The 15,000-nt window shown below is 36.8% G+C and overlaps 1 protein-coding gene across 3 annotated transcripts in view; it reads right to left on the reverse strand.

The window, feature by feature from the left end:
• Positions 1-15,000, reverse strand: part of LOC135203581 (excitatory amino acid transporter-like) — a 224,441-nt gene that overhangs the window by 64,854 nt on the left and 144,587 nt on the right. The window contains exons 1-2 of one of the 3 annotated variants that reach the window (XM_064233342.1): positions 2,158-2,293; positions 580-1,203 (exon numbers count right to left, since the gene is read on the reverse strand). The exons of 1 other annotated variant lie outside the window; for it this stretch is intronic. In XM_064233342.1, coding sequence (XP_064089412.1) covers positions 580-949 — 370 coding nt within the window. In that variant the 5' untranslated portion in view covers positions 950-1,203; positions 2,158-2,293. Of the gene's footprint in view, positions 1-579; positions 1,204-2,157; positions 2,294-15,000 lie in introns of those variants that run through there. One more of the 3 variants, XM_064233343.1, reaches the window with a different exon arrangement.

Below are 15,000 nucleotides of genomic sequence, written 5' to 3' on the forward strand. Positions count from 1 at the left end.
TTCCCAGTTAAAAACTGCGCACTCAAACACTGTTCTCTTAGCATATCTGACGATTATTTTCTCAATATACTGATACATTGTTCTCTCTATTAATACGTTCGTACTTGATTATCTTGGTGTTAGATTTAACCTTATGCCTGGCAATCTAATTAAACAGCAATTTCCTTTATCATTTTAGGCTTCAGAATATCTACTACTACTGCCATTAATATTACAACTGGGATATTAAATTTGTACAAACTCAATAATCAGTACACATTGATTGCCTACTTTGATGCTCGCTTAAATTATTGCTAAAGGCTGGATTAAAGAGAGAGAGAGAGAGAGAGAGAGAGAGAGAGAGAGAGAGAGAGAGAGAGAGAGAGAGAGAGAATGGTTCCAATAACGCATGGGATTGGTTAGGTTTAATGAAATGCATTTTAGGAAATGGCGGAAGAAAAATATAGTAGTTTAATTTTCCAACAGCAGACAATAGAGAGACAAGAAGGCGATTCAATGCTAGCCATACAGTGAGGCCTAGCGACTGGGTACGAAAACTCTACAGTAGACGCCATGTAGTCTGAACTCTTCTCCTCTCACCTGAAGGTAGAGACTTCTTGAAATTCTTCCAGTGCCTTTCGGCAAAGCCTCGACTGGCAGACTCTTCGAATTCTTGGCTGGAAGACGGGGACGGGTCGCCTGGAACGCCTTGGGAAGCGGTTGGCGCTCTCTGCCTCGTGCTACGGCAAACCGAGGGGCTGCAATAGGCCGAGTTGTTATACTGGGCATGCAACAGACAATTTTCGGACGACGGGGGGCTAACCTTTTCCTTCTTCTTCTTCTTCTCGTGGCTTTCGTCGTCGCTGTTATTGTTGTTATTCGTACTGGAATGTATCTGGATGGGCTCTTGATTGGACAACGCCAGAGAGAGCTCGGCGTAGGCCTTCACGCTGTCCCCTGAGGAGGCCATAGATGTGTCTGACGGAGGCTTTGGTCAATACCACGAATTACAACTTGCTCGTTTTCGAATGCAGGTTACCCGGAGTTCCGCAATTCGCACTGCAATGGTTTCCAAGTCCTAGTTGCTACCACAAGGTTACAAGGAGGTTCTGTAATACTTCTAAAAGTCGCTGTTCACTTGTTTCACAAAGTAAAAGTAATTTCAGACATATTTCTGTTACGAAATATTCCGAAGTTTATCTTTTCTATTCGACAAACAAATCCCTGCAATAATATTAAGAATGCTATATGTAAAAACAACTATAATTGTCGGACTGTGTCATATAATAACGAAATAAAATTTGTAAGCTATCGTATGTAAGATGCCACTGAAGAGAAAAACTATCCTGTTCAAGAGGTGTAAAATAGAATAAATTGAAAAACTGCTATCAAATATGAGCTTCCAATCTGAAAGCTTAACCAAAGATCTAATTCAAATATCAAACTTCCGGAACATCAACTTGTAAATATTCATTTTTACCGACATCCTAACATACTAATTCTCCTTATAAGGACTTTATAATTTATAATTTAGTAACGAGCACGGTAATCTGAAGCAACAGTGGTTGAGGATACGAAAAGTTACTGTTATATGCTATATTCCAGATAAAAATGCCCTTGAAAACTGACGACCTGATCCTGACGTCATCTCTCGGAGTTCAGGGTGTGACCAAGTTTATTTCGAGTTAGTCCTTATCAGAAGAATATCTTATCTTATGACATTACACTCAGGATCAAAATTCTTCTTCATCGAGTCACCGAACTATCACTGATCACCCAGACACGGGTGCGTCTTATCAGCGCCTCAGCGACTGTTTGCAAACCCCGAGGCAATTATCATAAGGCTGCTGGAGTAATTACATCACCACCTACCAAATTACTGAGAAATGAAGCTTTATCAGGACCTCGAGTTATATCTTTGACGGTGAGGTTGAGGAGAAGGTGGTGAGGCAGGAAGCTTTTGGGAACAGTAATTCACTTGACGTCAAGCAGTCATTTAACACCGGTCACGTCGCAAATGTCACGGAACACTCAAGTTATCTTCGAGGGCGAGACTGGAGGAGGAGGAGGAGGTGATCTTGCTTGAGGTGGAACTTGAGAACTAATAGGACACGAATTGGGAACGAAAATACTTGTTTTTTTTTTTCAATAACTGAAATCACCATAACACTAACATACTTTTGAGTCTTTCTAGTTATCTTCGAAGATGAAATACTGCGATGATTCGGAGGACGCGCTTGAGATAAAAACAAGAACGCGGCAAGTTGGAGGACGAGGGACGCGGCTGAAGTTGGAAGTCAACGTTCAAGGTGTGGAGGAGATACTTCGAAGCTCGAAGGCGAAGGGTTAAAAGGGGGTTCCCGCTGAGGGGGGGGAGACGAAGCGGCCTCCAGCAGGGGGCTGGAGGGAGGAAGAAGGCGGGGAAAGCGAGTGGGGAAGAAGGGGGGGGGGGGGGGGGGAGGGGGGGGGGGGGGGGGGGGGGGGTGTGTGTGATGGGAGTTCACAAAGTGGGAAAGGGCCTTCGCCCTTATCAGTAATCTTGTTTAAGTCTCCCCTCATCCACGTGGGATTTCCTGAAGCATAAACAGCCGCTGGTTCGTTGCCGTCTTCTTTCGGTTACTTAACATTTCAGTTTCAGTTTCAGCTCACTTGAGCGTCACTGCTTTTATGACACGTGAATTCGATCTTCCCTTTCAGCGACTAGACTTCAGATCACTTATTCATACTCTCTCATTCGCTGCCTCCTTTACTGGAAAAATTTTCTCTATAATCTTATTTCCTGAAAATCATGCATACTTTTTTTCTCTTACCAGAGAAATACTCTCTCTCTCTCACTCTCTCTCTCTCTCTCTCTCTCTCTCCTGTAACTTAAACACCAATATTTTCTCCTTTAAGTCTCTCTCTCTCTCTCTCTCAGTCGCTTACCCATAACGCCCATCCACCTTCATTTGCATCCATCTCCCACCTCATTAAAAACAAATAACATTAGAAACTTTGGCAATTTCTGCCCGAATTCGAACGGAAGCAGTTGAAACTGCCGCTTCCCAGAAATTTTTCTTCTTCTTCTTCTTTTTATTATTATTATTATTATTATTTCAGTAGATGAAACCTACTCACATGGAACAAGCACAGCAAAGGGGCCATTGACTTGAAATTCAAGTTTCCAAAGAATATCGGTTTCAACCTCCCACCACTAAAGACCCCACACTGCAGCAGTAACTGATCATGATACAGAGCCAGTGATTTTTCATCGCCCTCGGAGAGACGCGACCCCGCGACATCTGAGTGGCGTGCCACGACACTAACCACTATAACAGCATATTATGTTCGAGACGCCCCCGTGAAGTAAAATGATGTCACACTTTGAGAATGCGTCACCACCGAGCGTCATGCGCTAATTCGTTGTACGTCGTAGGTTGTGGGATATGACAGCCCTTAATATATTTCATAGGTTAAATGGCAAGCTAACCACTCCTGAAGGCTAAGGGAATTACCTAAATTCTTCTTTCTAAAGAATTTTACTCCAAGGAAAAATAATTACCGGAGGAAATGTCTTCCCGGTTATAAAAACGACACAGGACTGCATATGGCCACAGATAAAGCAACAACAACAACAACAACAACAACAACAATAATAATAATAATAATAATAATAATAATAATAATAATAATAATAATAGAGCCTGTGCAAGAAACACCAGCTACCTTGCAATAATAAGTGGTACGAAGACCAAACTGAGGGAGTGATTGAAAACGATCAGGCAAAGATCCTCTGGGCCTACGGTATCAGAACAGATAGGGTGATACGTGCAAAATAGACCAGACTTGACGTTCATTGACAAACCCAAGAAGTATCACACATTGACGTCGCTATACAATGGGACACTAGAGTAAAAGAGAAAGACAGAGAAAAGTTAGATAAGTAACAAGACCTGAAAATAGAAATAAGAAGGATATGGGATATGCCAGTGGAAGCTGAACCCATAATCATAGGAACACTAGGAGGCACGATCCCAACATCCCTGAAAAGGAACCTGGAAAAACTAGATGCCGAAGTAGTTCCAGGACTCATGCGGAAGTGTGTGCTCCTAGAAACAGAGCACAGTGAGAAAAGTGAAGGAATCCTAAGGAGGCAGGATGCAGCCAGGAACCCCACGCTATAAAAACCACCCAGTCAAATAGGATGACTTTGATAAACCAAAGAAACAAACAATAATAATAATAATAATAATAATAATAATAATAATAATAATAATAATAATAATAATAATAATAATAATGCAGACTATGAAGAACACACATTCTTTAGAAGATGAGGATTAAACAAAAATTAATTTCTTGTGTGCTTGTCTTCGTAAATTGTAAAAAATAGAATTTAAATCCTTTGCTACAACGAATATACAGACAGGCATACGGTATGGCAAAGGATTTCAATAATAACAATAACAATAATTATAATAATAATAATAATAATAATAATGGGTCACTAATTCCCTTGGGCAATCCCTTCATTAATTAGCTGTGTCACATATAATAATACCACAATGGTAGCGCTCTGTTGGTTCTCTTTGTCAAATCAATAGCATCATTAATCTTCAAAAATTCCAAGCTCGCATATGTTCCATTATGCACCAGTCATACGCAAATACCCCGACCCTCCCACCGTCATTCGTAAATATATATTCTTCGTGTTTTATCCAAAATGTTTATTCACTTATCAATATTTCTCTGAGTGTAAGTGGGTACAGGGCTTATGTTCATTTCTAAATAAGCATTTTCCGTTACTAGATCATACTAAATCAGGTCAGACAAAGTTGACAAATCTTGAAATCCAGGTCACACGAAACATTAAACGGTTGGGAAACAAGGTCACACCGACCTTCATTATGAAACGGAAAGCTATGTCATAGTTGAGATAATATGGGGAAAACAGGTCATTCCAGGGTTTGAAATCACCCGAAAATTAGGTCGTATAAAGTTTAACAAATCGGATGTAGAAATATTAAGAACACTACAAAAACTTATTCGAAATATTAAAAACACAAAAACCCATGTCTCATTAACGGTTCCCCACACACTCCCCCCAAAAATTAAATTAAAGTTCCTGCTAAACTTGAAATTAAAAAATAAAATAAACAGAAAACGTAGAAACAACCAGGTCACAAGAAACTTGAAGCACAAAACATGAAAAAAAAAGTTTAAAAACAAAAAGCCAGAAAAAAAAATTCCTTCACAGAACCCATAAAAACAAAACACACACGCATCGTTTAAAAAGACATTACGTAAAAAAAAAAGTTGTGTCACCACCGTTCAGTTACGCAACTGCTTCTGTAACCTGAGGTCAAACGAGACATAACCTCGGGGGACCAGACCGCAGCGTCACTACTGAATGAGCTCATGAGATTAGACTGAATCCCTTGACACTTTGACCTTACATGACCTCAGCAAGTCTGATGATTTATTATGAGTGACAGCGGGTCGCCTGAATAGTGATGAGGAGAATGAAGCATTAATAATAATAATAATAATAATAATAATAATAATAATAATAATAATAATAATAATAATAATAATATAATATTCACCTAAGTTGAGTCGATTTGAATATAGAATTGAAGCCAAAGGCCAAGCAATTGGGACCTATGAGGTCTTTCAGCGCTGAAATGGAAATTGACAGTAAAAGTATTGAAAAGTGTAACAGGAGGAAAACCTCAAAGCAGTTGCACTACGATTCAAGTGTTGGGAGATGGTGGAAAATAAGATGAAGAAAGAGAATATGAAAGGAGGTACAGTAAAAGGAGCGAAAGCGGTTGCAGCTAGGGGCCGAAGGCACTGCAAAGAACCTTAAGCAATGCCTACAGCGCAGCGCATGAGGTCCACTGACGACACCAACCCCCTAAAGGGTATATTCACCTAGGACCGTTCTACTTCTCGTCGAGACACCCAATAACATATTCTGTCGTTTTCAAGCATAAATAATAATAATAATAAGTCTATCGCTTTCAAGTATTGTGTTTACACAAGCGATGAAAAGAAAAAGAAAATAGTATTAATAGTGACCGAGAACGTGATTATAACGCCAAGAGAAACCGAATGTGACCAACTCGAAAATATTAATACAAATAAATAAACAAGCATTTGCCGTCACTGGGCCACCAACTCAACTCACATGTCCTACAAACCAATCAGGGACTTCTTTCATTTTGTTTAATGACTTGCTTTATCGTTTTTGAGAAATCAATGCATTTTTTTAGGTATTCTTTGGTTTTTTTAGGGACTTCTTTTATCTTTTGAAAGGACTTTATGTTATTTTAGGACTTTTTTCAATTTTTAAGAATTCCTTAATTGTTTTAGAACTTTATATTTGTTTAGGGCTTCTGTATTTTGAGGGATCCTTTAATTTTCTAGGACTTTTATTTTTTTAAGATTTTTGTTTTTTAAGGACTTCTTTAATTTCTTTGAGGACTTCATTTTTTCTTTTTTTCAGGAATTTTTATTTTTTATGGATTTATTTAATTTTTTAAGGACTTATATTTCTGAGGATTCTTTTATTTCATTTTGTTCTTACCGACGGTTTTTTAACGACTTTTATTTCTTAAAGGACATCTTTTATTTTTTAAGGACTTTTTATTTTTTAAGGACTTTTTATTTTTTAAGGACTTTTTATTTTCTTACAGACTTCTTTTATTTATTTTATAGGATTTTTTTCCCCGCGTTTTATTTATTTTTTTCTTAACGACGCAGAGATTACAAAATAAGAACTTCTTTACAGAATATAGACCTCGTACGATGCTGATCGCGTTAGTTTTTTTTTTTTAATCCTTAGAAGCCAGACAAATTCCTCTCTCTCTCTCTCTCTCTCTCTCTCTCTCTCTCTCTCTCTCTCTCTCTCTCTCCTAAGGAGTTTCTTAAGGTCGTTCCGATACCTGTGTACGTATGGTATTATTTTGTAATTTGGGTGAGATGATGATGATAATAATAATAATAATAATAATAATAATAATAATAATAATAATAATAATAATAATAATAATAATAATAATAATAATAACACTTGGAATATACAAAGTAGAGTCATTACAATAGACACACATTCTTATTATTTAACATTCTCAACTACTCTTACTATCATCAGCAATCACTCATTATTATTATTATTATTATTATTATTATTATTATTACTATTACTATTATTATTATTATTATTATTATTATTATTATAACCATGACTCTCCACTTTCCATCAACCTCCCCATTTTCCCGTTTTTAACAAAAGGACAACTAAATTAAAACTGAAAAACAACAAGAAAACAAACAAAGCAAGGACAAAACACAAAGCAGCAATGGCGGTCATTCCATTCATCCCCCTGAATAAGAATTCTTAAAACAAAGCCTGAGACGTTTCAACGCTGGAGAGGCGAAGAAAGGCTCTCTTAACCACAAACAATGGACTTCAGAGAGAGAGAGAGAGAGAGAGAGAGAGAGAGAGAGAGAGAGAGAGAGAGAGAGAGAGAGAGAATTACAATGGCATGATTTTTCATCATCATCATATTATTATTATTATTATTATTATTATTATTATTATTATTATTATTATTATTATTATTATTATTACATTCAAAAACGTTCATGGGAAAAAAAGAAAAAACAGAATGTAAACGGAAATAATCGACAAACAAATAAAAATACAAATAACAGAACGAGAAAACCACAATGACCAATCAATAAGAATAATTTCAAGTTGGATAATATTCATCAATAATTGCCATTCAATAGCTTTCAAAATAACGATATATATATATATATAAATATATATATACATTATAAATAAAGATATAATATATTATAATATATATGATATATTGCAGAAGATCCTTATGTAATAATGTTAATAAAAGTTTCATTTTATGCCAACTGCAAATATATTTTCCAATGGTCATGAACCATAATTCTCGAACATTTCTTCAAAATCTAACTAAAATACAATGGATATTCCCTAGATAATGACCTCCAGCAAAGTTCGTGGGTCGTTATCAAGGACTAATATTTCTTTTGGGCCATTATCTTTAATAATATTGACAGTCTTTTGTTTATGTTTTGACGGTCATCCCCAACGGGCTTGTACTAAACTCGCCGCAGAGGTTACAAGGAGTTACAAGGATTAGGATGTCTCAAAGACTTGTTAGTCCATCCGAGGAGACATCGTGTGCTCACTTATCTCTGTGAGCAGGTTTTTCTGTTCATTCACAGTGTCCTAATTATTTTGTCTAACTTTCTCTTAAACTCTTCCACACTGTTGCTGTTTACAACTTCTGGTGGCAGTTTATTCCACGTCTCACATATCTTGTATGTAAAGAAGTTCCCACAATGGGATGTGTTGTATCTCTTCAGTTCTAGTTTCCATCCATTGTTTCTTGTCTGATTTTCGTTTAACGTAAATAGGTTACAATCTACTTTTGTTACGCCTTTCAGCATTTTACAATACAATTTTAAGCCAAAAATTACATATACGTAATAATTCCGTACAACAAACAAGATATACACTGAATGGAATAATTTAAAAAACAAAGCATGATACGACCTCCAGCTTAATTGGGGCACGCGCTAAAATTTACTGTCAAATAAAACATTGTTTCACCAACGAAAATTAAAATAAATACGCTAAATTTTATTAGAAATAATTTTTCTGTACTGTTTAACATGCACATTATCTATTTATTAAATTTTCAATTTAATATATAAATCATAAATCTCCTATCCTAAAATTCCTGTATTTTTAACTCAACGCGAAACATCTTTTTCTGACCTTTTTATGCTTTTCCATAGACCTTTCCTAACTCCCCACAACAAGAACAACAAAAACAAGAACAACAAAAACAAAGTAGTTTGTAAGCTTACTCCCCCGAGTAGGGGAAAATATTGGATAATCTTTTTAAAAGGTCATCCACCCAAATTCATAAATGGCTAATAAATAAGTTACAAACTCATTACTGAAGTTTTATAAACTTCGTTGGCAGAAGTTAAGGGAGTAAAAGGGAACACATATTTTTAGGTTAAAGCCAAATCAATTGCTTTATTTTGAGATAATCTATTTCCCGGCCATTTTTTCACATTTCAGTAAATCAGAGAGAGAGAGAGAGAGAGAGAGAGAGAGAGAGAGAGAGAGAGTTTCTCTACCATTTTTTCACATTGCAGTAAATGAGAGAGAGAGAGAGAGAGAGAGAGAGAGAGAGAGAGAGAGAGAGAGAGAGTTTCTCTACCACTTTTTCACATTGCAGTAGATGAGAGACAGAGAGTGAATTTCTCTTCCATTTTTTCACATTACAGTAAATGAGAGAGAGAGAGAGAGAGAGAGAGAGAGAGAGAGAGCCATAACTCCTCTATATACTTCCCCGGTTAATTCCAATAAATGAAAGTCGGTAAAAATACAAAAACAAAGACGTAAATATTGAGAAACTTCTCTAAAACACTGTCAAGAACAAACAAATGGTGCAGAGATGAAGAAAACCCAAAAAAATCATTGATCACGGTTAAGAGAATCATTAAGTAAACTATCAAACGAACTCCAAAGGGAATCCTCTAAGTTCCTTTCGCCCACGACCTTGTCCCGAAACCGATGAGCGAAATTATCTCGCTTACTGATTTTAGGGTAAGAAAAAAAGTGATGGATACAAATTCGACAATACTGGTGTTAACGAAATGAGAATAAAATGATTTTTTCTATGCGGATATTGGAGACTCAAGAGTGCCAGAAAATTCTTTCTCTCTGAACGTCCCTTTGATGCGTTTTCATTTTGCACAAGGAATGAGGGCGCGAGCCACATACCCATACTTCCTTTCTATCTCAACAGGGAAAAAACTGGCTTCGAGTATGTCATAATCAAACTCATTCAGGAGATCTGAGAGTTCCACAATCTAGAGGTGTCGTATATCAAGGTTTGATTTAATCAAAGGCCGCCATTTTTGTATCACCATCTGTTGGTATACTTACGGAACCTGAATGTGAGAGAGAACTTATGACGTTAACCTACCAGTCACTTCCATAAAATAAAGGGCTCCGTGACTTTCTAATTTCTTCTGTACCCGCCAGGTTATTTGATGATTCTTATTTTGTGAAGCTCGTGTATGGCCGGTGCCGGTAGTTTTACTTAGACCTTAGATATAAATATTATTAAAATACAAAAAAGCTAAATCATTTTAGCCCTAAAGGCGTGATGAATAACATTAGTCCCTATAAAAGATATTTGGTATAAAGTGAGAAACGTAAGAATATTATACAAAGTCCTGTACCATTTCACTTCCTCTCCAACCCAAAAGTCCTGGAACTCCAGCCGAACTAATAGAAAATAATTAGGGCAATGCTCTTGACCTAACGACAGTGGGCAATCCATCACATATTTCTTATGAACGTCAAAACATAATCACAGGCTTTATTTATATATTCCCAGCAATCCCACTATTTTCCTTAAATCTACAAGCTTATGTGTACGAGTAAATTTTACTTTCCAAAAAATGGGAAAATTAATTTTAAATCTTTTAAATCTGTGTTTATTAATACACAGTAACCTCAGGAGGCACAACTGCCCTGATTTGTGAGTTATACCCCCTGACGTCTCCCCACAAGCGTGTCAGGGGTTTGAGGGTAGCAGCAGCAGCTGTTGTAGTTCTGAATAAGCGTCGTTACCGTTACTCGTGATAGGATATCATTTCCAAATAGATAAGAAGCCTCCTCGACTCCTACGAGAGAAGTTGGTGGGGGAGGGGGAGGGAGCAGAGTGACATTCAAGACGTGAGTTATAAGAAACTGGTTGTCTATGAATTAATCACTTTCTCTGACACAATGATGAGAGAGGTTTATATGAGCCATAAATTCGTCATTATATTTTGGGAATAGGAGCTGTGGTGAACGGTGAATGATGCAATCGTATGGTTGCTGGCTCTGGTGACTGTGTGTGTGTTGTGTGATAAGGGAGAGAAAGGAACATTTTATATCCTATAGTGACGCAAGTTTCGCATACCCTATAAAAGCATCCACACTATGAGATGGCGCCGATACCTCGTTCAATTGTCAAGTTTGACAAAAATAAAAGACTGCAAATGACAACGTCTGGCAAGTGTCACGAAATAACAGAGTCAGGGCCACGACTACGGAGCAACGTTAGTAGGACAAGGAGATGGTTCAGGACTAACGTTATAGGGGACGGGAAGAGAAGGGAGGGGGGAGAGAGAGGAGGAGATTTGTTACAGACTAGGGAGGGAATGAGAGAGAGAGAGACGAGAGAGAGAAAAAGCAGGGAGAGAGAGAGAGAGAGAGAGAGAGAGGAGCACGTAAACAAAAGACGCCGGTCAAGGACTATTGCTAAATTACAAAATGACAAGGCCTTGGAAAGAGCGATCTCATAACGCCACCATAACGATAACCCTACGAATTCCGACGTCAAAGCGAGAAGCAGATACGCGCAGAATACCGAAAGCAAAATACTGAATACCACCTCCACTATGAACAACCATTTTTGCGACATCTTTTCAAACCATCATACGTCGAAATGCTTTGAAGCCCTCATGTTCCCGGTTCATTTGCTCGGTGAAGATAAAACGAAAAGATAATGAAAAAAAAAAAAAGACTCGGGAGATCAAAGATAGTTGTTTCAAGGTAATATTGGACTTGCAAAACGGGGGCACAGTAAAGGTTTACTCGGATATTCCTTATCTACAACCAATCTTCAAGCGTCATTCGGAGTTTCATGGATAAACAACTCCCCCCTCCTCCCCTCTCTCTCTCCTCTGAAAAATGAAAATATTTCAGTATTTTAAGTTCATTATTAAGCATACTCACTAGTGCATACACACACACACACATATATATATATTGTGTGTGTGTGAATACATGTATGTATGTGTATGTATGTATGTATACATATATATATATATATATATATATATATATATATATATATATATAGTATATATATAGAGCACAAAAATGCTGAAATTATTTGTGTGTTATACATTTTACGCTTTCATTAAACACAAATTTACTCTTGTAAAAATATAACCATAACAAATTCTAAACGATCTCCAAAGAACATTTTTGGGAGCAAATAGCAGTCTCGCTAAAAGTACCAGAACTGAGTTACATTTAGGAATAATTGAATTCTTTGCCTTAAAAAAGAGGAAGGAGAGAGAGAGAGAGGAGAGAGAGAGAGAGAGAGAGAGAGAGAGAGAGAGAGAGAGAGAGAGTTAGTATCCTGTAGCAACACATATTTCTTTGTTGATGATACTCCAACACCTGGCCTGACACATTAGACAATGTTTACACCCAATTTGCAATGTTTGTTACTAATTAAGCCCATTCTCTCTTGGGGGGAGGACTGTCCGAATAAGGTCAATAAAACTTCCAGGGCAGGTGGGAGTCACACTAAACTCATATAGGCTGACGCAAGGTTTCACTCATGGTTAAGGGTCCATTCTTAGTGGTTACCCATCCAAGGACTAACCACACGATATTCATTTACATGGGAGAGGCATGATCAGAAAAAATGGGTCAGCCACTTTTGTTTTTGTCTTCAGTCACATGCAACGCCCATTCGTTTTTCTTTTTTGTTTTTTCGTGTCCAGTTTCTCGAGTCATGATGATTATCTCTATCTCTCTCTCTCATCTCTCTCTCTCTCTACTCTCTCTCTCTCATCTCTCTCATCTTATATATATATATGTATATATATATATATATATATATATGTATATATATATATATATATATATATATATATATATATAATATAAAACTACATATAACATTTGACAGGTAAAAATGTTTTTACAACACAATTCCATCTAATAAAAGGAGCCCATAAAAACGCTAAAATATAGTACTTTCTTTCTATATTTTGGCACTTTTTATGGCTCATTTTATTAAATATATAATAATAATAATAATAATAATAATAATAATAATAATAATAATAATAATAATAATAATAATAATAAAAGGAGCCCATAAAAGGGTCAAAATATAGAAAGAAAGTACTATATTTTGGCGTTTTTATGGGCTCCTTTTATTAGATGGAATTCTGTTGTAACAGAACATTCTTACCAGTCACACACACACACACACACACACACACACACACACACACACACACACACATATATATATATATATATATATATATATATATATATATATATATTATATTTATATTGCAAAAGGGGGCTCTTTCTCTCAAAATAATAATAACGCTCGACATCAACTTTGCACCGGTCTATTGATCTACCGACACCTGTCAGTCAACTGCTGGAGTGTGGTTCCATTCCGCCAACGAGCCAAGGGCTTTCATCAGTAATTCTGGCCGCGCCATTGACAACCCGTCCGCCTCTGACAGGTGTCATTCACGACCAGGAAAGATGAAAGGAAATTCATGAGGAGAAATGTGCATGCAGATTTTGTTCTGTGGAGTATGGATGAAAACAACTTCTTTATTTTTTATTCTGTGATGGTATTTGGGGGAATGAGATAATCTTGTTCTTATCAATTTTAGGATTATAAAGTACACACTTCGGTGTTTTTGGATGAAAATATAATGCATTTCCAATGGAAAATATGTTATGTGCTTCCATTCATTTTTAATAAACACAACTTGTATAGGTTTTTAAAACCTAAAACTGTTCATCAAATAACGGTTTCTTTTAAATAATAACTCAAGAACGGGTGATCGGATTTTTGTTGAATCTGGCTGAAACCATTCACACTGGCTTTCTCTATTCCAATGTGCCTCTGTTGGCTTAAAAAGTGATTCAGGGACTTTGTAGTTAGTCGACTGTGTCAACCAGTGTGGAAAGGGCTTGTGGCTGGCGACCTTTCATACCAAAACCTTCTGGACAATTAGTCGTCATGGAAACCATGTTGCATCTTATGAACGCAAGCATTCACTACCCTTTCAGAAAGGAGATGGAGTATGACTTGGTGGAAATAATGTAAAAGGGGGTGGAAGAAAGGCATAACATATAGAATTTAGGCCAAATGCCAATTGTTGTGACCTATGAGGCCATTCTGCTCTGAAAGGGAAATTGAGAGTAGAAAGGTTTGAAAGGGGTAACAGGAGGAAAACCTCAAGGCAGTTTCACTATGAATCAACTGTCAGGAGAGAGTGGAAAGTAAGAAGGAAGAAAGAGAATATGAACGGAGGTACAGACAAAGAAATAAGAAAGGCTGCAGCTAGGGGACGAAGGGACGCTGCAAAGAACCTTAAGTAATGCCTACAGTGGACCACGCGAGGTGGACTGACGGCACTACGACCCTACAGAGGTGAAAGGGGTAGGAGGCCTGGTGTGGGCCTCGTAACTTTGCTCAAACAAAAGACGACAAAGAAATAGGGTCCTTTATGAGTGCTATTGTTTTGATGTACACTTGGAAGACAAACAAAAGACTATGTTATTATTTGGGAGGATAATTTTGGTTTTCAATTTTATCTATTTTTTTTAGGGGAATGGGAATTAATGAATAAAAAATTAAAATTTACCCTTCATGAATTTTGTACGAAAACAATTTTAAATCTTGGATTTGGAACAAAATCAAGATTTTTGTTTATGGGTATTTTCAAAGGCAGTTTGCGATAGATAAAAATGCCCTTTCCTATTATTCGTAGTGGTAAAAATCCTTTTATTATCATTATTTATATAACATTAAATATCTATTCTTCAGTCTTCCATAATTTTTAAAACATGATTTGCATTGCTTCTTGTCTCAGTTTTAAATGACAAATCTCAAGCGATTGAATTCTTATGCAGCATAAAACCGGGCAAAATCTTTATGGTACAATATTTCTTAAATAAAATGTTAAAAATGTTAATGTTAAAACACAATCATGACAATCATCGCTCCATTTCATTCATACTCCTCCTTTTCCTACAAACTCATTTCCCCATCATTCGCTCGCTGTTTCCATTCATCTCCTAGCCAGCCTCCCTCTCCTTATCACTCACCCCCCCTTTAACTCTCACCTCCCTTGGGGGCGGCAACC

This window comes from Macrobrachium nipponense, chromosome 36 (genome assembly GCF_015104395.2).
Source record: "Macrobrachium nipponense isolate FS-2020 chromosome 36, ASM1510439v2, whole genome shotgun sequence".
NCBI classification, from domain to species: Eukaryota; Metazoa; Arthropoda; class Malacostraca; order Decapoda; family Palaemonidae; genus Macrobrachium; species Macrobrachium nipponense.